Genomic DNA, 21,944 nt, shown 5'->3' with positions numbered 1-21,944 from the left:
AAGCAATTACAACTGGCCTTCCTTCTCTTTTGAGTATCTGGAGCATCAGCATTTGTGGGTTCGATTACAGGCCAATTTCTAGCATGGAATAGCCTTCATTTCTCAGAACAAGAATAGACTGCCAAGTTTCAGAAGTTCCTTGTTTCTGGCCATTTTGAGCCTGTAATCGAACCCACAAATGCTGATGCTCCAGATACTCAACTAGTCTAAAGATGGCCAGTTTTATTGCTTCTTTAATCAGAACAAGTTTTCAGCTGTGCTAACATAATTGCAAAAGCGTTTTCTAATGATCAATTAGCCTTTTAAAATGATAAACTTGGATTAGCTAACACAATGTGCCATTGGAACACAGGAGTGATGTTTGCTGATAATGGGCATCTATGTAGATATTCCATTAAAAAAATCTGCCGTTTCCAGCTACAATAGTAATTTACAGCATTAACAACGTCTGATCAATTTGATGTTATTTTAATGGACCATTTTTATTTTTCCAAAACAAGGACATTTCTAAGTGACCCCAAACTTTAGAACGGTAGTGTATATTTATATTTAACTTTTATTTAAGTCCATTAAGAAAAACATCTTATTTACAATGACGGCCTATCCCGGCCAAACCAGGACGACGCTGGGCCAATTGTGCGCCGCCCTATGGGACTCCCAATCACAGCCGGGTGTGATACAGCCTGGATTTGAACCAGGGACTGTAGTGACGCCTCTTGCACTGAGATGCAGTGTCTTAGACCGCTGTGCCACTCGGGAGCCCCAGTATGTCCTTGTCATCCACTGTATTCCTCTCTCTCTCTGCTCTGAGTGTCCTTCTCAGCCACCGTACTCCTATCTCCACTCTATATACATTCTAATGCTAGGCCTTTGTGCCCAAATGCCAGTTTTGCCTGTGAGATTGCAGGCCATGGGGTGGTATTGACCAGTTGATTTGATTGTTTTTTTTCTCCCTATGCCAGTTTTGCCAGTGAGATTGCAGGTGTAGAGGACCTGGGTACCACAGGCAGAGGGAACAACATGCAGGTGGGAACGTACGTGGAGAAGATGTTCATGTCCGAGATGTCAGGAAACGTCATCGACATCTGTCCCGTAGGAGCCCTCACTTCCAAACCATACGCCTTCACCTCACGACCCTGGGAGACCAGGTAAGTGTGTGTGTTTGTAAAAAGGAAGATGGAACTACACTCTAGATCTAGTATATAGACATGATAGAGGTGTAGGCAGTACCATTGTTGGGTGTGTAACCTTGCTGTGTGTTTGCAGGAAGACTGAGTCTATAGATGTGTTGGATGCAGTAGGCAGTAACATCATTGTGAGTACGCGTGGTGGAGAGGTGATGAGGGTTCTGCCCCGCCTGAACGAAGACATCAACGAGGAGTGGATCTCAGACAAGACCAGGTGAGACATAGAACTTGCCCACACCTGGCCCTAACCACGCCCCTTACCTGTCTATCACCCTGCAAACAGCTGGGACTTTAATAAGTATATATAATGTGTGTGTGTAGGTTTGCGTATGACGGTCTGAAGCGCCAGAGGCTGACCCAGCCTATGGTGAAGGACGTGTCAGGACAGCTGGTCCCCACATCCTGGGAAGACGTACTCACACGCGTGGCCGGAGCAGTAAGTCTCTGTGTAGTGTCTGTCACTGATGTGTCTGTCACTGATGTCACTCAACAGACATGTTGGACACTGTAGGCAATGACATTGTTTTCTGTCTGTCTGAAGATCTGAAGTGGTGTCTAATCTTCATGTCTGTATAAAAAGTTAGTATATACAGTACATTCCAAAAGTATTCAGACCCCTTGACTTTTCCCACATTTTGTTGCGTTACAGCCTTATTCTAAAGGTGATTAAATCTTTTTTTCCCCCTCAATTTACACACAATACCCCATAATGACAAAGCAAAAAACATTTTTTAGAAATGTTTGCAAATGTATTAAAAATTAACATATTACATTTACATAGGTATTCAGACCCTTTACTCAATACATAGTTGAAACACCTTTGGAAGCGATTACAGCCTTGAGTCTTCTTGGGTATGACGCTACAAGCTTGGCACACCTGTATTTGGGGAGTTTTTCCCCTTCTCTGCAGATCCTCTCAGGCTCTGTCAGGTTGGAAGGGGAGCGTCACTGCACAGCTATTTTCAGGTCTCTTCAGAGATGTTTGATCTGGTTCAAGTCCAGGCTCTGGCTGTGCCACTCAATGACATTGAGACTTGTCCCGAAGCCACTCCTGCATTGTCTTGGCTGTGTGCTTAGGGTTGTTGTCCTGTTGGGAGGTGAACCTTCGCCCCAGTCTGAGAACCTGCTCCAGAGTGCTCAGGACTTCACCAAGATCTCTCAGTACTTTGCTCCGTTCATCTCCATCCAGGCCAAAGCGTTCAATTGTGGTTTCATCAGACCTGAACCATATTTTCTCATGGTCTGAGAGTCATTTAGGTGCCTTTTGACAAACTCCAAGCAGGCTGTCATGTGCCATTTACTGAGGAGTGGCTTCCGTCTGGCCACTCTACCATAAATGCCTGATTGGCGGAGTGCTGCAGAGATGGTTGTACTTCTGGATGTTTCTCCCATCTCCACAGAGGAACTCTGGAGCTCTGTCAGAGTGACCATCGGGTTCTTTGCCACCTCCCTGACTAAGGCCCTTCTACCCCGATTGCTCAGTTTGGCCGGGCGGCCAGATCTAGGAGGAGTCTTAGTGGTTCTAAACTTCCTCAATTTAATAATGACGAAGGCCACTGTGTTCTTGGGGACCTTGAATGCTGCATACATTTTTTGGTACCCTTCCCCAGATCTGTGGCTTGACACAATCCTGTCTCAGAGCTCTTTGGACAATTCCTTCAACCACATGGCTTGATTTTTGCTCTGACATTGTCAACTGTGGGACCTTATATAGACAGGTGTGTGCCTTTCCAAATCATGTCCAATCATTTGAATTGACCACAGGTGGACTCCAAGTTGTACAAACATCTTAAGGATGATCAATGGAAACAGGATGCACCTGAGCTCAGTTTTGAGTCTCATAACAAAGGGTCTGAAAACTCATGTAAATATTGTATTTCTGTTTTGGAAAATACATTTGATAACATTTCTATAAACCTGTTTTCGCTTTGTCATTGTGGGGTATTGTGATGTCAAAATGGGCATTGTGTGTAGCTTGAGGAAATACATACATTTAATACATTTTAAAATGAGTCTGTAACGTAACAAAATGAAGGGGTCTGAATACTTTCCTGAATGCACTGTATGTATGTTTAGGTATCATGTGTGTGTATAGTTGCAGGGAGCCCAGGGCAGTGACGTAGCAGCCATAGCTGGAGGCATGGTGGATGCAGAGGCTCTGGTGTCTCTGAAGGACCTGCTCAACAGACTGAACAGTGACAACCTCTGTACCGAGGAGGTCTTCCCTGATGCTGGGGCTGGGTGAGTCAGGGTGAGGGTCTTCCCTGATGCTGGGTGAGTCAGTGTGGGGGTCTTCCCTGATGCTGGGTGAGTCAGGGTGGGGGTCTTCCCTGATGCTGGGTGAGTCAGGGTGGAGGTCTTCCCTGATGCTGGGGCTGGGTGAGTCAGGGTGGGGGTCTTCCCTGATGCTGGGTGAGTCAGGGTGGAGGTCTTCCCTGATGCTGGGGCTGGGTGAGTCAGGGTGGGGTCTTCCCTGATGCTGGGGATGGGTGAGTCAGGGTGGGGGTCCTCCCTGATACTGGGGATGGGTGAGTCAGGGTGGGGGTCCTCCCTGATGCTGGGGCTGGGTGAGTTAGGGTGGGGTCTTCCCTGATGCTGGATGAGTCAGGGTTGGAGGTCTTCCCTGATGCTGGGGCTGGGTGAGTCAGGGTGGAGGTCTTCCCTGATGCTGGGTGAGTCAGGGTGGGGGTCTTCCCTGATGCTGGGGCTGGGTGAGTCAGGGTGGAGGTCTTCCCTGATGCTGGGTGAGTCAGTGTGGGGGTCTTCCCTGATGCTGGGGCTGGGTGAGTCAGGGTGGAGGTCTTCCCTGATGCTGGGTGAGTCAGGGTGGGGGTCTTCCCTGATGCTGGGGATGGGTGAGTCAGGGTGGAGGTCTTCCCTGATGCTGGGTGAGTCAGGGTGGGGGTCTTCCCTGATGCTGGGGCTGGGTGAGTCAGGGTGGAGGTCTTCCCTGATGCTGGGTGAGTCAGGGTGGGGGTCTTCCCTGATGCTGGGGCTGGGTGAGTCAGGGTGGAGGTCTTCCCTGATGCTGGGACTGGGTGAGTCAGGGTGGAGGTCTTCCCTGATGCTGGGACTGGGTGAGTCAGGGTGGGAGTCTTCCCTGCCACTGGGGCTGGTTAAATCAGGGTGGGGGAGCGTGCTGAGTCAGTGGGGAGGGAGGGGAAGAAAGGGTGTGGGAGTAAGGGGTGAGTAGTGGGGAAGGAGTTAGTGGGAGTGAATTGTGTTATGGTTAGATTATGGTTGGTTATGGTATATTAATAATAGTTTGTATTATGGTAAGTAATAGGTTGGCTCATGATTAGTAAAAGGTTGTATTGTGGTTTGTGTAGCTCTGACCTGCGTTCCAACTACCTGCTGAACTCTGGGATCAGTGGCATTGAGGAAGCTGACCTGCTGTTACTTATAGGAACCAACCCTCGTTACGAGGCCCCACTCTTCAATGCACGCGTCCGCAAGAGGTACACACACACACACACCTAAACTCACTCACACACACACACACACACACACACCTAAACTCACTCACTCACACACACACACACACACACACACCTAAACTCACTCACTCACACACACACACACACGCACAAACACATCTAAACTCACTCACACACACACACCAACCCTCGCTACGAGACCCCACTCTTCAATGCACGCGTCCGCAAGAGGTACACACACACACACACACACACACACACACATCTAAACTCACTCACACACATCTAAACTCACTCACACACACACCAATCCTTGCTGTGAGGTCCCGCTTTCTTCAACAGATGTATCCAAAAGTGCTACCTGCACAAACACACACACACATTAATTGATGTCTGCAGCTCACACACACACACACACACACACACCAACTTGCAGTAGGAAGCCTCCCTCATCATCTCCCCCTCCCCTCTCAGCTGGTTGCATAATGAGTTGAAGGTGTCTGTGGTGGGGAGCAGTGTGGATCTGAGTTACACTTACGACCACCTGGGAGAGTCCACTCAGGTGCTGCAGGACATCGCTAACGGAACACACCCCTTCTGCCAGGTAACCACGGCCACCACAGACCGGGAAGCGATTGGCAGGGGAGGGTGGGGGGGGGGGCAGTCGGCGGGAGCGGGGGTTGTATTGTTGTTGATAGAAATGTTGTAACAAACATTGTTACAGATAGGAATGACTTGAATAAACCTGACATGATTGGTCATTCTGCATGACAGAGAAGCACGTCTGTTCTAGAATCTAGTCAATGAATTTCCACCTGCCTTCCATAATGGTGTGTTCTACTGGACGTGATCCAGCTCTGTTTGTGGTTATGCCCTGCCCTAACCTTTCCCCTGTCCCTCTCTCTCTCTCCCCGCCAGGTGCTCGCGCAGGCCAAGCAGCCGGTAGTGGTGGTGGGCAGTGCCTCTCTTCAGAGGGAGGATGGAGGAGCCATCTTGAGCTCTGTGCAAACCATCGCCCAGAATGCCCGGGCCAGCAGCGGAGTGGAGGAGGGCTGGAAGGTCCTCAACGTGCTGCACAGGTTAGCATGCTAAAGCTATCACTGGGCTAACTTCTAATCGCATTTAGCATCCAGCTATTATTAGCATTTAGTATATAGCTAATATTAGCATTTAGCATCTAGCTTTTACTAGCATTTAGCATACAGCTAACAACTTAGTCTATCCCTACTAGCATCCAATCATCATCCAATCAAATAAAGGTGGGAAAGAAAGAAAAAAATCTGTGTGTACTAGCGTCCAGTCATATTTTTGTCTATCTGCAGGGTAGCCAGTCAGGTGGCAGCTTTGGACCTGGGCTACAAGGCGGGGGTGGAGTCTATCCGTAAAGCCCCGCCCAAGGTTCTGTTCCTGCTAGGAGCTGACAGAGAATGCATCACCAGACAGGACCTGCCTAAAGACTGCATGATCATTTACCAGGGTACACACCTATCTCTACACACACACACACACACACAGGACAGCATGTTCATTTATCAGGGTAGAACACCCAGTGCACTTCCCATGACACACACCATTGTCATGCTATATACAGCATATGTATGGTACATGTGTGTATCGTTGCCAGGTCACCATGGAGATGTGGGTGCCACCATGGCTGATGTCATCCTGCCCGGCGCGGCGTACACTGAGAAGAATGGAACATATGTCAACACAGAGGGGAGGAGTCAACAGACACGCGTGGCCGTCACTGCGCCCGGCATGGCCAGGGAGGACTGGAAGATCATCAGAGCCATCTCCGAGGTACACACACACACACACATATACCGTATACATTTATTGATGACGCTGTGTGTGTGGTTGTATATGTAACTGTATGTGTGGGTGTATATGTAACTGTGTATATGTAACTGTGTGTGTGGGTGTATATGTAACTGTGTGTGTGGGTGTATATGTAACTGTGTGTGTGGGTGTATATGTAACTGTGGGTGTATAAGTAACTGTGTGTGTGGGTGTATATGTAACTGGGGGTGTATATGTAACTGGGGGTGTAAATGCAACTGGGGGTGTGTGTGGGTGTATATGTAACTGTGTGTGGGTGTATATGTAACTGTGTGTGTGTATATGTAACTGTGTGTGGGGGTGTATATGTAGGTGTGGGTGTATATGTAACTGTGTGGGTGTATATGTAACTGTGTGTGTTGCAGCTGGCGGGGCTGACTCTGCCCTATGACTCTGTGGATGAGGTGAGGGGTCGGCTGGCCGAGGTTTCTCCTAACCTGGTCCGCTACGACGACGTTGAGGAAGCCAACTACTTTAAACAGGCCAACCAACTCTCACAGGTAACCCTTAACCTTTTACCCCTAACCTCAAAGTCTCACAGGTCAGAACATAACCTTGAACATTCCTCCCCTTAACTGACTTTTCTTTACGATCAGCTGTTATGAAATCAGAAATGGAGACTGTGGTCTTTGACACTGAAATTGAGAGCAACCTCAACTGTCCTTTATTTCTCTGTCTCTCTGTCTGTCTGTCTGTCTGTCTCTCTCAGGCTGTGAATCAGACTCTTCTAGCAGATCCTCTGGTCTCTCCTCAGCTGACTGCTAAAGACTTCTATATGACAGGTATGTATAATGTATCATAGCACAGCTGTGAATGTGTTGTCAGACTGATGAGAGGGTGGAATGCACATGGATAACTATTGGGATCCTCTCGTCACGTGTGTGTGTGTGTGTAACATTCTCTATCTCTCCCATAGATCCCATTAGCAGAGCGTCTCAGACCATGGCCAAGTGTGTGAAGGCCGTCACAGAGGGAGCTGACGCCGTCGATGAACCATCCATCTGCTGAACTCATACACACTCAGACAGCCAAAACACACACACACAGTGATGTTGCTCTCCTTTATTTAAGTTGTTTTTTGCTGATTGCTGTAAAGATGTTCGAGGGAAGAGGCTTTGTTAAAGAAAGCTGAAAATGAAACTGTACTCTGATTATGAATAAAATCCTATCCTGTAGCACTCTGTCCTTGTGTTATTACCCTCATGAGGTCATCTCCAACACCACTGTTTGACCTTTGTTCCACACACATTATAACAGTTTTCTGTCTTGTTTCTACTTTGTGGAGTTGAAGCGTTGTAGCCAACACAGAGTGACGTCAGCAGAGATGTTCTGTTCTAAACCTGTCAGACATCAATTTCATTCAGACTCCTGTCTTGAACTTCCCTAAGACGTATTTTAGGGTGTGGAGAGCTAATGGCAGGACAGGTCAAATGTTCTTCTGTAGTGCAAGATGTGTGGGGAATGGTATCGTAGGTGCCTGCTGTTATGTCCTCTCCCCAGGGGTGGTAATAGATGGGGCTGGTGAGAGGAGTCTGTTCACGTGATGCAGATTGTGATTTGTGTGCTGGGGCTCGCTGTGCAGTTCAGTGTGTTCTGCCTGGGCTATGACCTCATCACAAGGACCAAGAGTGTGGTCACCTTGCTGACCTCCAAAGATGCCATGGTGGAGGTGTACTACAGTAGTGCTGGACCCAGCAGAGTGGAGAGAGTAGGAGACAGATAAGCTGTGAAGGAGACCGAGAAGCTGTGGAGGAGAGAGAAGGAGACAGAGAAGATGTGGAGGAAAGAGTAGGAGACAGAGAAGCTGTGGAGGAAAGAGGATACATAGCTATGTTGTGGAGGAGAGAGAAGGAGACAGAGAAGCTGTGGAGGAGAGAGGAGACAGATATGTTGTGGAGGAGATAGACAGAGAAACTGTGGAGGAGAGAGTAGGAGACAGAGATAGGCTGTGGAGGAGAGAGAAGGATACAGAGAAGCTGTGGAGGAGAGAGTGGCAGACAGAGATAGGCTGTGGAGGAGAGAGAAGGTGACAGAGATAAGCTGTGGAGGAAAGATGATACAGAGAGATATGTTGTGGAGGAGAGAGGAGACAGAGATAAGCCATGGAGGAGAGAGTAGGAGACAGAGAGAGAAGTTGTGGAGGAGAGAGAAGGAGACAGAGATAAGCTGTGGAGGAGAGAGAAGGAGACAGAGATAAGCTGTGGAGGAGAGAGAAGGATACAGAGAAGCTGTGGAGGAGAGAGGAGACAGAGATAAACTCTGGAGGAAAGAGAAGGAGACAGAGATAAGCTGTGGAGGAAAGATGATGCAGAGAGATATGTTGTGGAGGAGAGAGGAGACAGAGATAAGCCGTGGAGGAGAGAGTAGGAGACAGAGAGAGAAGTTGTGGAGGAGAGAGAAGGAGACAGAGATAAGCTGTGGAGGAGAGAGAAGGAGACATAGATAAGCCGTGGAGGAGAGAGTAGGAGACAGAGAGAGAAGTTGTGGAGGAGAGAGTGGGAGATGGAGAAGCTGTGGAGGAGATAGTAGGAGACAGAGAAGCTGTGGAGGAGAGCATGGATTGTCTGGATGGGGACTGACTGAGATTCAGAGGTGTGCTAGAAGAGCTCTGGACCCAAAAGAGTGGGAGAGAGAGTGGAGCATCTTTGTTCATGGACTGACTGAGCTCAAACTGCCTACATTACCAATGTAGATTAAAACTATATTCTGGGATGTATGGACTGTTGCATTTGCACTATGGACTATTTCTGGACGGTACTATATCCATTACACTTGTCGTGTCTTTGGCTATGCCAGATTAAGTGATATGACATGCTATTGTAGTGTAGTGATTAAGAGTAGTGAATAAGAGTTCAAAGTTCATACCATTCACAACCAAAGCTTATGCTGATGTTGGCTTCGTTCTGTAGTTATTATCTGAACCACACTGACATCGGACCGTCGTCCTCACATCCTCGGAACAGGAGGTTATATTGTCGTCAAGGCTTTATATAGGAAGGGAGAGGAGGGCGTGTTTGAAAAGTTTTATAGCCCATGTCCCTTCACAGGGGCGGGCCACTGATTGAGCAGAGGCCAATCTTATGAAAACCCACATCTCACATTTTAGAAGCTAAAATCACATTTCATCCCTTCACGAATAATTTCATATTCAAACATTTAAATTGAACAACAATTCCATGTGAATCCGATAACTCTGATGTGTAGACTTTCCACTGTAGAGTTTATGTCATCTTATCATTGATGAGAATGTCTCAGATGACAACCGAACTGACATATTATTCATTAAGTACCACTGCATATGTTCAATTGGTCGGATTACCAGAATATAGCTCATTTCCCCCCACCTTCTGATGTTCCTAGAATCTCTATGTTAACCAAGGGTTTTGCAAATGTAACATCAGTAGGGTAGAGAGAGAGGAAAAAGTGGGGAAGAGGTATTTATGACTGTCATAAACCTACCCCCAGGCCAACGTCATGACACACTGTATTACTGTCTGCCTGTATTGTATTGTACTGTTGGTTGTGTTTATTATTAGTGTATGTTAATCCTGCCAGCAACAACAGCCCCTCTAGGATGAATAAAGTTAACTGAATTGAATCACAGCACCTTCGTTCATTTCCTACCTTATGTGTGTATCCAGGAGTTGTTCCCTATGTGTGTATCCAGGAGTTGTTCCCTATGTGTGTGTCCAGGAGTTGTTCCCTATGTGTATCCAGGAGTTGTTCCATGTGTGTGTCCAGGAGTTTATCCCTATGTGTGTCTCCAGGAGTTGTTCCCTATGTGTGTCTCCAGGAGTTGTTTCCTATGTGTGTATCCAGGAGTTTATCCCTATGTGTGTCCAGGAGTTGTTCCCTATGTGTGTGTCCAGGAGTTGTTCCCTATGTGTGTATCCAGGAGTTTATCCCTATGTGTGTCCAGGAGTTGTTCCCTATGTGTGTGTCCAGGAGTTGTTCCCTATGTGTGTCTCCAGGAGTTGTTCCCTATGTGTGTCTCCAGGAGTTGTTTCCTATGTGTGTGTCCAGGAGTTGTTCCCCATGTGTGTGTCCAGGAGTTGTTTCCTATGTGTGTATCCAGGAGTTTATCCCTATGTGTGTCCAGGAGTTGTTCCCTATGTGTGTGTCCAGGAGTTGTTCCCTATGTGTGTGTCCAGGAGTTGTTCCCTATGTGTGTGTCCAGGAGTTGTTCCCTATGTGTGTGACCAGGAGTTGTTCCCTATGTGTGTCTCCAGGAGTTGTTTCCTATGTGTGTGTCCAGGAGTTGTTCCCTATGTGTGTGTCCAGGAGTTGTTCCCTATGTGTGTCCAGGAGTTGTTCCCTATGTGTGTGTCCAGGAGTTGTTCCCTATGTGTGTGTCCAGGAGTTGTTCCCTATGTGTGTGTCCAGGAGTTGTTGGTGTGTTGTGAGGAGGATAAAGGTGAGATCAAGGAAGGAATGGACATCCTGCTGAGGGCCTGTGTGTGTGTGTGTGTGTGTGTGTGTGTGTGTGTGTGTGTGTGTGTGTGTGTGTGTGTGTGTGTTTGCGTGCGTGCGTGCGTGCGTGTAAGAGACATCATTTCAGATAGGAGAAAAGATACAGAAGGCAGGTGAGAGCTTCTTTACTGTTCAGTAGTACAGACAGTGTGGGAAGGAGAGACAGTGAAAGCATCATTCAGTGGTTCAGTGAGAATAACAGTCAAATGCACAGATACACTGCATGGAACATACCTCTACAGGTTATATATTAGACTTACAATAAACTATAGATTTAGAATGTGTGAGCCACATTTAATATTTTAAATGTTCTCTTTATAGCACTAATTTGGCACAAAAACCTCTTTAGCCTAGATATATCACAATATACAGTACATTAAAAAAGGTATCCTGACTTTGTAGAAACCTGGGACTCAACACTGCATCAGCCTGGGACTTGGCCAAGAAATGGACAGCATGGAGAACCAAATGACAAGGAGCTAGTGAGTGAGATGCTGACTTTAGTACTGGACACATTGTCTCATAGTATCACATCATGTTCTACTGCTTCTCTTGATATGTACACTTACACATGGGAAAGATTGTGTGTAAAGTCAGGTAGAACAAGGGGTTCTGGGTAAGGTGAGAGGGTTGTGGGTCAGAGCAGGGGGTTGTGGGTAAGGTCAGGTAGAACAGGGGGTTGTGAGTAAGGTCAGGTAGAACAGGGGGTTGTGGATAAGGTCAGGTAGAACGGGGTTGTGGGTAAGGTCAGGTAAAACAGGGGGTTGTGGGTAAGGTCAGGTAGAACAGGGGGTTGTGGGTAAGGTCAGGTAGAACAGGGGGTTGTGGGTAAGATCAGGTAGAACAGGGGGTTGTGGATAAGATCAGGTAGAACAGGGGGTTGTGGATAAGATCAGGTAGAACAGGGGGTTGTGGGTAAGGTCAGGTAGAACAGGGGGTTGTGGGTAAGGTCAGGTAGAACAGGGGGTTGTGGGTAAGGTCAGGTAGAACAGGGGGGTTGTGGGTAAGGTCAGGTAAGGCTCCAGATGATGGTGATCGCCGCTACAATGCCATTTAGGACCGCCACACTGTAGCTCATGTGGAAGGAGTGACCTGTCACCTGCCTGAGACACACACACACAATTAGACATCAAAGGTGGCAACACATAGACAGCTTGGGACTGTAAGGTTCTATCTGAAAAAAGATGATTATGAGATAATTGGCTTTAAAGTTCTGAACCCTCATTGGTTTGAATGGTGTCAGACATTTTGAACTGAGGTATTTAGACTACTGTATAGGTAGAGAACATTGAACAGAACAAGGCTGTTTCAATAACTACATGTTGACTAAAATACAGATAGAACATTATAGTCCCAAGCTCTCTATATGTCATTATTCTCTTTACACACGTGTGTGTCCTGCTATCTGGGCTTGGGAGACAACAGGGAGCGATGGAACAAGAGGAGTTAGGAAAAGGACAAGAGAATTAGGCTAAGGCCAGTGGAAGAGTTAGGGAATGTAGGTTAGTCAGTAGAGGCTTCTGAGGGGAGGACGGCTCATAATAATGGCTGGAATGGAGTCAGTGGAATGGTATCAACTACATGGTAACCACATGTTTGATATGCCTGATATCATTCCATTGACTCCATTCCAGCCATTATCATGAACCGTGTGTGCGCGCGTTACCTGAGGTGGCCAGGGGACAGGGGCGTTGGGGGGAACGTGCCGGGCTCAAAAGAGTCAAAGTAGGTGATGGTCCATGTGAAGCTACAGCAGCAGAACCCTGCTAGCACCGACATGACCAGAACACTCCAGAACCCTACAGAGAGGGGGAGGAGAGAGAGACAGAGGGAGAGAGAGAAGGGGGGGGGGGGGGGGGGGGGGGGGGGGGGGGGGGTAAAGGGGAGAGAGGTGGGGCGGAGGGGAGGGAGAGAGAAAGGTGGGGCGGAGGGGAGAGAGAGAGGAACATGTTTTGTTAATTTTCTATTCTGGAGGCTTTGTGTGTATGAACATTTGTGAACAGACCTGTACTTGCCTAGGAGTCTAACCTCTGAGCCATCCTCTCCAATCACTCTCTCATTCTGCATCTCTGAAACACAAACACACAACAAACAGTATACAGAAGTGACAAGATGACATATTTACATAACAATTAACAGAAAGCAATATCATTCAGCTACTGTCCAAGAGGGTCTTCATCCGCGACTAGAAATTCTGTAACTCTTGACAGACGATGTACCTTTCAAGATTAGGTAAACAAAGGCGCAGAATACTGCAACGACCGACATCACCATTGCACAGCAGAGCATGGAGAAAATCCTTGCGGTCCACAGTCTTCGGTTTTCCCAAAAACTCTGGTCCGGTTTGACCGGACGCTGCCGGTGTTGTATGTCCATCTTGGTAAAAGTCAAGTAATACAATTCAAAAACGTTTAACTAGTTGTCAAAGCAAGCACACGCTAGATATCAACGTAGCGATGTTAGTTTCCTCCCCCAAACTGCCTTCCTTCAATTAGTGACACGCACGTTGTTAAAATAGAATTAGGATGTATTTTAATAGTATCACTGCCCTATGTAAATAATGTAATGTAAAATTATTTCAACAAGTCCCCTTTTCGTAACTTTCTAAACTTCTGACAATTGCTTTCAAAACATAGCTCCTTCCTCTTCCGTATCCGAAAACTAAACCCGCCCTAAAAACGTAAATCCAACCGAATAGCATAACTTTCCCTGAAGCAACCAACGAACATCTTGTCTATTGGTTTGAACACGTCTATCATCTTCTTTTCTCACCAATGTTCAGTAGGGCACACCTTATCTATACTTGACCTAGAGTGACGTTCAGCAGAGCACCGTGTAGCTAAACAATTTGCAACATCATTATCAAACAATGTATCACACGTTGAAAGAAAGTGTACCAAAACACGCCTCAGCCCAGCTTGAACAAAATGGACTCAGGTGCTCGACTGAGGGACATTCCTTACCCCAAGACACTTCAACGGGTGATTATCCACTAAAATAAAGAGAAATGATTATTCTGTATATATCCCATACATTAGGCCAAATATATCTGTAGCACAACTGTCCAGACCAGATTTTTTTTAAATTACGTGCACCTACCTGGTCAGAAATGAAAACGTTTGAGAAAACCTGTTGCCTATTTTATCAACAGTAAACCCGTTGTCTTAACTCTGTCTATATGGTTTAATTTTTTTTTAAACGACGTGCAACTCTGTCTGTTTCCTTGAATCCTCCCATCTCTGCAATAATACAAATCTTATACAATGTATTAATCTGACAAATACGACAGTGACCAATCTCTCAGGATTTGGCTTGGACTAGAGATAGTTAGAGAACGCAACATTGTATGTGTCCCATTATAGTGTTGCCTATGCTAAAACGGGCTTTTGGGAACTAGAGTCCTCTATTAATCTCTATGTTTGACTTTTACTATGTGTTTCTGGCCTCTTGTGGCAGCCTCAATCAGTGATGACTTTTCATGATTGACTTTTCACTTCATGTAATACACAAACACTGTCCTCTGATATTGATGGAGGATATACACAAACACTGTCCTCTGATATTGATGGAGGATATACACAAACACTGTCCTCTGATACTGATGGAGGATATACACAAACACAGTCCTCTGATATTGATGGAGGATATACACAAACACTGTCCTCTGATATTGATGGAGGATATACACAAACACTGTCCTCTGATATTGATGGAGGATATACACAAACACTGTCCTCTGATATTGATGGAGGATATACACAAACACTGTCCTCTGATATTGATGGAGGATATACACAAACACTGTCCTCTGATATTGATGGAGGATATACACAAACACTGTCCTCTGATATTGATGGAGGATATACACAAACACAGTCCTCTGATATTGATGGAGGATATACACAAACACTGTCCTCTGATATTGATGGAGGATATACACAAACCCTGTCCTCTGATATTGATGGAGGATATACACAAACACTGTCCTCTGATATTGATGGAGGATATACACAAACACTGTCCTCTGATATTGATGGAGGATATACACAAACACTGTCCTCTGATATTGATGGAGGATATACTGATATTGATGGAGGATATACAAACACTGTCCTCTGATATTGATGGAGGATATACACAAACACTGTCCTCTGATATTGATGGAGGATATACACAAACACTGTCCTCTGATATTGATGGAGGATATACACAAACACTGTCCTCTGATATTGATGGAGGATATACACAAACACTGTCCTCTGATATTGATGGAGGATATACACAAACACTGTCCTCTGATATTGATGGAGGATATACACAAACACTGTCCTCTGATATTGATGGAGGATATACACAAACACAGTCCTCTGATATTGATGGAGGATATACACAAACACTGTCCTCTGATATTGATGCAATAACAGAGTTTTTCTTTGGAACCATCTTTATTAGAACAAAGTTCTAAAGGGGAAAGAGGGTGAGTCTATCCCAAACGCACTTTACGACTGTTGACGAAGTCCGACACCTTCACCATCCCATCACGCGCCTTCCTGAGAGACAGACAGACAGTCAGAGATACACACATTTTGTGCGAAGTCAATTTTGTTTCTCACACCTGTGTCTCCTGGTACTTGAGAGCTTTTGTTTTCACTGTGTAGCTGCTGTGTAGTTGTTGTGTAGTTGTGTCTCTGTGTAGTTGTTGTGTAGTTGTTTTGCAGCTGTGTATTTTTTTTGTTGCTGTGTTGTTGTGTAGTTGTATAGCTGTGTAGCTGTGTTGTTTTTTGTGTAGTTGTGTAACTGTTCAACTCACGCCTGAGCCTCCAAGTAGGTAATGGTTCGGTCTATCTGGGCCTGGGACACCTCTTTGTCCACCGCTGCCAGGTAGGAGTATAGGAAGCGGAAGGTCTCGAAGGGGACGCAGGCGTCTGGGGGCTTACACGAGCTGTCTGAGTTCAGGATGTACAGCGCGTGGGTCATGGCGTTCTTGATCGTCTGCCAGAGAGAAGTCAGAGGTCACCAAGATAACGGGCCCAAAGGTCATTTGATAATGTCTGTATGTTATTAAGTGTGTGTGTGTGTGTGCAACATGCATGCATGAGTGTATGCTTGCATGCATGCACAACATCATATGTACCCCTCCCAGATAGCTGCAGCACAGGGCGAAGAATTTTATCCAGTCGAGTTGGTCTCCGAAGCAGCCCACTGTCATGATGTGTCTGAGAAGGTCGTCAGCCAATCCTAACGACCGCCACAGCTTGCTCACCTCCTTCTTACTGACTGTGCCATTCTTATGTAGCTGGGAAGGGGAAGGGGAGAGAGAAGGGGGTAGGGAGATGGGGACAGAGAGAGAGAGGGAGAGAGTTCACGTTTATGTGTGTGTGTGTGCACACGCGTGAGTCATGCATGTGTGTGTCTAGCTGTGGTGTGTTTGTGTGTGTGGCCCGGTACCTTTTCGTGCATTGTGGTGAGTACCTCAGGTGTGAGGTCCATGGTGTTGGGGGTTACCACTGTGTCTGGTGTCCTGTTCACAGGTAACGTCTTCCCCTGGACCAGAGCACTGAAGTACCTGTAGCAGACATGCATACCAGCACAATACTGGGTTTAATACAGCAGAGCAGGAATCCTGATCTTGGAGGACTATAGTGAATGTATGCAGGCATATATTCCACACAGTTCAGCTACAACTGACCTTAGATCAGTGGACTTTGTCCCCTATAGGCCCTGGTCAAAAGTAGTGCACTATGTGATGAATACGGTTTCATTTGGGAAGCAGACGAGGTCAAGGGCCAATTTTCATCCTTCTCCTCTCAGAAGCTACAATACTAAACTGACCTTGGATCAGTGGCTAGGCATAACTTCAAGCTACTCACAGTGTGGCCCATTCCAGCAGGTCTTCAGGTTGTGTCCGGATGGCGTCCTTGGTGAACTGCTTCAGAATGCCGGGGAGCTCTGGAGGGATGACCACTGTTTTACCTGTGTGAGACATTCTAAACCCAGAATGGGAACCAGTGGCAACAAAAACACCTGTATGGTGAAAAGAAAATGGTATTTTAACCTCATTCTTGCAATATCTGCCTGACTCTAAAATAAAAATGTTATAGGCCCAATGCAGTCATTTTTAAGTCAATATCAAATAAATTATTGTTAACAATGAAGTACCGTACTGTAATAGATTTATATTAAAATCAGCCGAAGGGTTTTTATTTATTTTTAATATTTTCTACATGTAGAATAATAGTGAAAACATAAAAACTATGAAATAACACATATGGAATCATATAGTAACCAAAAAACTGTAAAACAAATCAAAATGTATTTTATATTTGAGAATCTTCAAATAGCCACCCTTTGCCTTGACAGCTTTGCACATTCTTGGCATTCTCTCAACCAGTTTCACCTGGAATGCTTTTCCAACAGTCTTGAAGGAGTTCACACATATGCTGAGCACTTGTTGGCTGCTTTTCCTTCACTCAGCAGTCCGACTTATCCCAAACCATCTCAATTTGGTTGAGGTCGGGGGATTGTGGAGGCCAGGTCATCTGATGCAGCACTCCATCACTCTCCTTCTTGGTAAAATAGCCCTGTTGATAAACAAATGATAGTCCCACTAAGCCCAAACCAGATGTGATGGCGTATCGCTGCAGAATGCTGTGGTAGCCATGCTGGTTAAGTGTGTCACCACCAAAGCATCCTCACACTATAACACCTCCTCCTCCATGCTTTACGGTGGGAAATACACATGCAGAGATCATCCGTTCACCCACACAGCGTCTCACAAAGACACGGCGGTTGGAACCAAAAATCTCCAATTTGGACACCAGACTAAAGGACACATTTCCACCAGTCTAATGTGCTCGTGTTTCTTGGCCCAAGCAAGTCTCTTATTATTGGTGTCCTTTACTAGTTGTGTCTTTGCAGCAGTCTCCTGTGAACAGTTGATGTTGAGATGTGTCTGTTAATTGAACTCTGTGAAGCATTTATTAGGACAGCAATTTCTGAGGCTGGTAACTCTAATAAACTCTGCAGCAGAGGTAACTCTGGGTCTTCCTTTCCTGTGGCAGTCCTCATGAGAGCCAATTTCATCATAGCGCTTGATGGTTTTTGCGACTGCACTTGAAGAAACTTTCAAAGTTCTTGAAATGTTCTGTATTGTCTGACCTACATGTCTTAAAGAATGATGGACTATCGTTTCTCTTTGCTTATTTGAAATGTTCATGACATAATATGGACTTGGTCTTTTACCAAATAGGGCTATCTTCTGTATACCACCCCTACCATGTCACAACACAACTGGTTGAAGAAAAAGAGGCTAAATTAGGAAGTTCAGCCCCACTTTAAAATATATGCATTAAGAAGGAAAGAAATTCCACAAATGAACTTTAAGAAGGCACACCTGTTAATTGAAATGCTGTAATCAGGGAAAAGGGTGGCTATTTGAATCTCATATATAAAATATATTTTGATTTGTTAAATACTTTTTTGGTTACTACATGATTCCATGTGTGTTATTTCATAGTTTTGATGTCTTCACTATTATTCTACAACGTAGAAAATGTTAAGAATAAAGAAAAACCCTTGAATGAGGAGGTGATCTAAAAGTTTTGACTGGTAGTGTGGCTTTTTACCAAAAAAACATTTTAAAAGCAAGAATTTAGCTAGGAATGTCTGAGTGGGGAGGGTAACGCTGAATAGTGAGGTTTGGAACTCCCGCATGACGATGTCAACATGGAAAACCGAAACTCACGCCTATGCAAACCACCTGATTAGAAGGTCCTATGTAGATTGTATATTCAATAAGCAACTATCAGGAAATAACACTGATACAAAAAAAGCTCACTTTTACAGTGTTAGTTTCATCAGCTGTTGTACATTATTATATAAAATACAGGAAAACTGAATTTGGACTGCACTGGGCCTTTTAAATGGCAGGCCTATAGCCCACTAATAACTGTGGATTAATTTATGAAAACCATGTAAATCAATTAAATAATTAACCTGTAAAAGACGGTGCAGTTCTCTGCGCTTGATCAGACGACGTAAACGCTGTGAAAGCGGGAAGAACAGTAGCAGGTGATGCGCCGGTTATTTTGTATCAGTTTGTGATTCCCGCGTAACAGGCGGAAATTGTGACGTCACAGTGTGTGCGTCCTGGGTGTGTGTGAAATGAAAAATAACAAATGTCAGCACTGGGGCGACATTTCCTCATGTTTTATCATTTGCAGCTCTCGACAGACATTTCTGGGACATTTTCGCAGTAGAATAGCAGTTGATCTATACGAGACGATAGTTTACCTTGAGTCATTCTACCTATAATCGAATAGTAGGGCTATATAACTTTCCTAAGATAAATTAGTTAAACTAAAAGTGATATCAGATATGCCAACATTCCCTTTAACCTTTTATCTTTTATATTTGACAGACATGAATCATCATGTACATCCATATTATAAAGCAATGATAGATTTAATTAAAAAGGCAAAATGTAGAAGGGAAGGGAGAGATAGATGGGGCACGTGTGTGTGCGCCTGCTTGCTTGCATATGTGTGAGTCACAGGGGGTTGGTGGCACCTTAGATGGGGAGGACGGGCTTGTGGTAATGGCTGGAGCTGAGTCAGTGGCGATTTTAGCATGTAAATCATGGTGGGGCAAAATCCCCAAACCAATTTTAGATGCATACCAGCAAAGCCACTACACAACACTAAACAATATATTAATTGCACAATAACGGTGACAAACAGAGCCCACAAAATGTTAGGGCCTACATAAAGCTGTCCCGACACGGAGCTTTTGTTTTCAGCACCATGGAGTGAATCCTTACCACCGCTACACCTGGCTATCAGTGGAGCCTTGTCTGGCAGCGAAATAGTTCATTCAGCCCCATTTACTACCTTTTATCAAACATAGCTGATATGGCTGACTTGCTTAATCAAATGTGGTTTCTACTGACAACAGAGATGTAAAAACTATGGCATAAGGGAATGACAAACGGATAAGAGGCAATCCCTAATTTCGATAAAGACATTAATGAACGAGCTAGGACGGACGTAGTCAATATAACTATTTGTTCAGCACTTTTGAAATGTACAGCGCCAGAATTCAGAACATGGGCCGTTCTTACAGTATTCTCCCTGTACACCAAGTCAGAACCAAAGAACCAAAGAACCAAAGGATAAATAGATGGGGCATATAAGCAGCCTGCCCTGAGCCTGCCTGCCATTCTGTACCTTGTGACTCTGCTCAGGATTACTGACCTCTGCCTGCCCTGACCTTGAGCCTGCCTGCCATTCTGTACCTTTCAGACTCTGCTCTGAATTACTGACCTCTGCCTGCCCTGAGCCTGCCTGCCATTCTGTACCTTTCAGACTCTGCTCTGAATTACTGACCTCTGCCTGCCCTGAGCCTGCCTGCCATTCTGTACCTTTCAGACTCTGCTCTGGATTTACTGACCTCTGCCTGCCCTTGACTTGTCGTTTGCCTGCCCCGTTTTTTGTAATAAAGTTTTGTTACTTCGAACTGTCTGCATCTCGGTCTGATCTAGAAAGAGGCCGGAGTTCCCGACTTGGAATTCCGAGTTGGATGACCGTTCAAAGCGTATTTTCCCAGTCGGAGCTCGTTTTTTTCCAAGTTCCCAGTTGTCTTGAACTCACTGAAGTCTGAGATTTCCCAGTTCCAGTTGTTTTGAACACGGCTTAAGTCATGCTGGATTGACAGCATGGCCAATGTATTCAACCTTTTCTGGCCCAAGGCATGTGAATGTTTATCCATTTAAGCTTGGAAAAGAGACCCTTAAACCCAAACTTGGACCACACTCTCACTCCACTGAATAGCAGGCTAGTGATTGCTTTCCAACACTTACAGTTAGCCACTGATTCATTCCAAACCACTCATTGTTGAATTGGCTGATGAGCACCGATACATTTTATCTATCATTTCTCTTCATATGACAAGGATGGAAAAGGATTTGCCAGTAGATTGTCGACTTGATTCATTATGATGGCTGCTTGTCCAGCTTGCTAGCTAACATTTTGAAAGTATGTTGACATGATCAGTCAAATCAAGTCTACGATAGATATAACGTGATTTGATGTCATTTTATCTGTGGCCGGTAACCTTGAGCCTTCTTGGATGGGCACTTCTAATGTAAATCTATGGCAGCACCCAAGGGGCTTGAATTTTCGAGCTCTCCCCATAGATTTTGCAGTGACGTTGTCCCCATGAGTGATAGAACATTGAGCCAATCACGGCGCAACTACAGAACATTACCAACCCCTACACTCCATATTTTCGTTGGCTGCCCCACCACAACAGAAAGCACTGAGCTAGACTGAAACACCTGCATTTTGAGCTGCTTTACTCAAGAAAGCAAAACAGAGACCATGTTTGTATGCGGCTCTATAAAGTCAATGATTTAAAAAAAACGTATTTTAGCTAAACAGGTGTTTCTTCCCCACCTGCCCTGAAGGACCGGTTGCCACTGAGTGGTATGTTATCAAATACATCAAACACTTGGTTTCCATGGTTTCCAGGTGTTTGATGCCATTCCATTAGCTCCATTCCAGCCATTATTATAAGCCGCCCCCCCCCCCCCCCTCTGCAGCCTCCAATGGTGTGTGTGTGTGTGTGTGTGTTTGTGTGTGTGTGGAGATGAGAGGGAGGTTTGGTCTGTTGTTGGGAGGCGATAACAGTAGGTTACACAACCACAGCGGGCGACACATTGATGTTGCGGGTGTCACGGTTAATTGAGTGATGTCACCGGGAACGGTGTTTTTTTCTAGATAGGCGGTTACTGCTTTTATAAATAAGAGGAGGCTGGCTGGTGATGCAATAACCAAAGGGTAGCTTCTCTAGGCTATGCAATCAGCATCAAATATAGGCAGCTTGACCCCATTAAGATAGCCCCCTCTTCTCTAATCTGGGAAGAACAAAGCAAACCATGATGTTGCCATCGTCCTTGGTATGTGAAGACTGGTGGATGAATGACGGCATAGATCGAGCGCATTGATTTTATAGT

The 21,944-nt window shown here is 45.4% G+C and overlaps 3 protein-coding genes across 4 annotated transcripts in view; 1 reads left to right on the top strand and 2 right to left on the bottom strand.

The window, feature by feature from the left end:
• The window catches only part of LOC139412773 (NADH-ubiquinone oxidoreductase 75 kDa subunit, mitochondrial-like), a 9,923-nt gene extending 2,285 nt beyond the window's left edge, over positions 1–7,638 (top strand). For both annotated transcript variants that reach the window (XM_071159475.1, XM_071159476.1), the window contains exons 6-17: positions 963–1,148; positions 1,267–1,401; positions 1,509–1,623; positions 3,283–3,428; positions 4,517–4,645; positions 5,099–5,228; positions 5,543–5,703; positions 5,947–6,101; positions 6,249–6,424; positions 6,829–6,963; positions 7,173–7,245; positions 7,380–7,638. In XM_071159475.1, the coding sequence (XP_071015576.1) occupies positions 963–1,148; positions 1,267–1,401; positions 1,509–1,623; positions 3,283–3,428; positions 4,517–4,645; positions 5,099–5,228; positions 5,543–5,703; positions 5,947–6,101; positions 6,249–6,424; positions 6,829–6,963; positions 7,173–7,245; positions 7,380–7,471 (1,633 nt within the window). In that variant the 3' untranslated portion in view covers positions 7,472–7,638. The remainder of the gene's footprint in view (positions 1–962; positions 1,149–1,266; positions 1,402–1,508; positions 1,624–3,282; positions 3,429–4,516; positions 4,646–5,098; positions 5,229–5,542; positions 5,704–5,946; positions 6,102–6,248; positions 6,425–6,828; positions 6,964–7,172; positions 7,246–7,379) is intronic.
• Positions 7,639–11,042: 3,404 nt separating this feature from the next.
• LOC139414053 (ADP-ribosylation factor-like protein 6-interacting protein 6) lies at positions 11,043–13,602 on the bottom strand. The gene is made up of 4 exons (XM_071161929.1): positions 13,153–13,602; positions 12,949–13,002; positions 12,600–12,732; positions 11,043–12,036 (listed from the first exon to the last, which is right to left on the bottom strand). The coding sequence occupies exons 1-4, from the start codon at positions 13,307–13,309 to the stop codon at positions 11,943–11,945; spliced, it is 438 nt and encodes a 145-aa protein (XP_071018030.1). The 5' UTR covers positions 13,310–13,602; the 3' UTR covers positions 11,043–11,942.
• A 1,770-nt stretch (positions 13,603–15,372) lies between these two features.
• Positions 15,373–18,997, bottom strand: LOC139414052 (ropporin-1-like). The gene is made up of 7 exons (XM_071161928.1): positions 18,929–18,997; positions 17,331–17,514; positions 16,804–16,957; positions 16,382–16,499; positions 16,068–16,229; positions 15,744–15,925; positions 15,373–15,483 (listed from the first exon to the last, which is right to left on the bottom strand). The coding sequence occupies exons 2-7, from the start codon at positions 17,368–17,370 to the stop codon at positions 15,417–15,419; spliced, it is 723 nt and encodes a 240-aa protein (XP_071018029.1). The 5' UTR covers positions 17,371–17,514; positions 18,929–18,997; the 3' UTR covers positions 15,373–15,416.
• Between the last annotated feature and the right edge of the window lie 2,947 nt (positions 18,998–21,944).

The sequence above is a fragment of the Oncorhynchus clarkii genome, chromosome 7, assembly GCF_045791955.1.
Source record: "Oncorhynchus clarkii lewisi isolate Uvic-CL-2024 chromosome 7, UVic_Ocla_1.0, whole genome shotgun sequence".
NCBI classification, from domain to species: Eukaryota; Metazoa; Chordata; class Actinopteri; order Salmoniformes; family Salmonidae; genus Oncorhynchus; species Oncorhynchus clarkii.
Note: the sequence above shows the minus strand (reverse complement) of the source record. Positions and strands in the feature narration are given on the sequence as shown.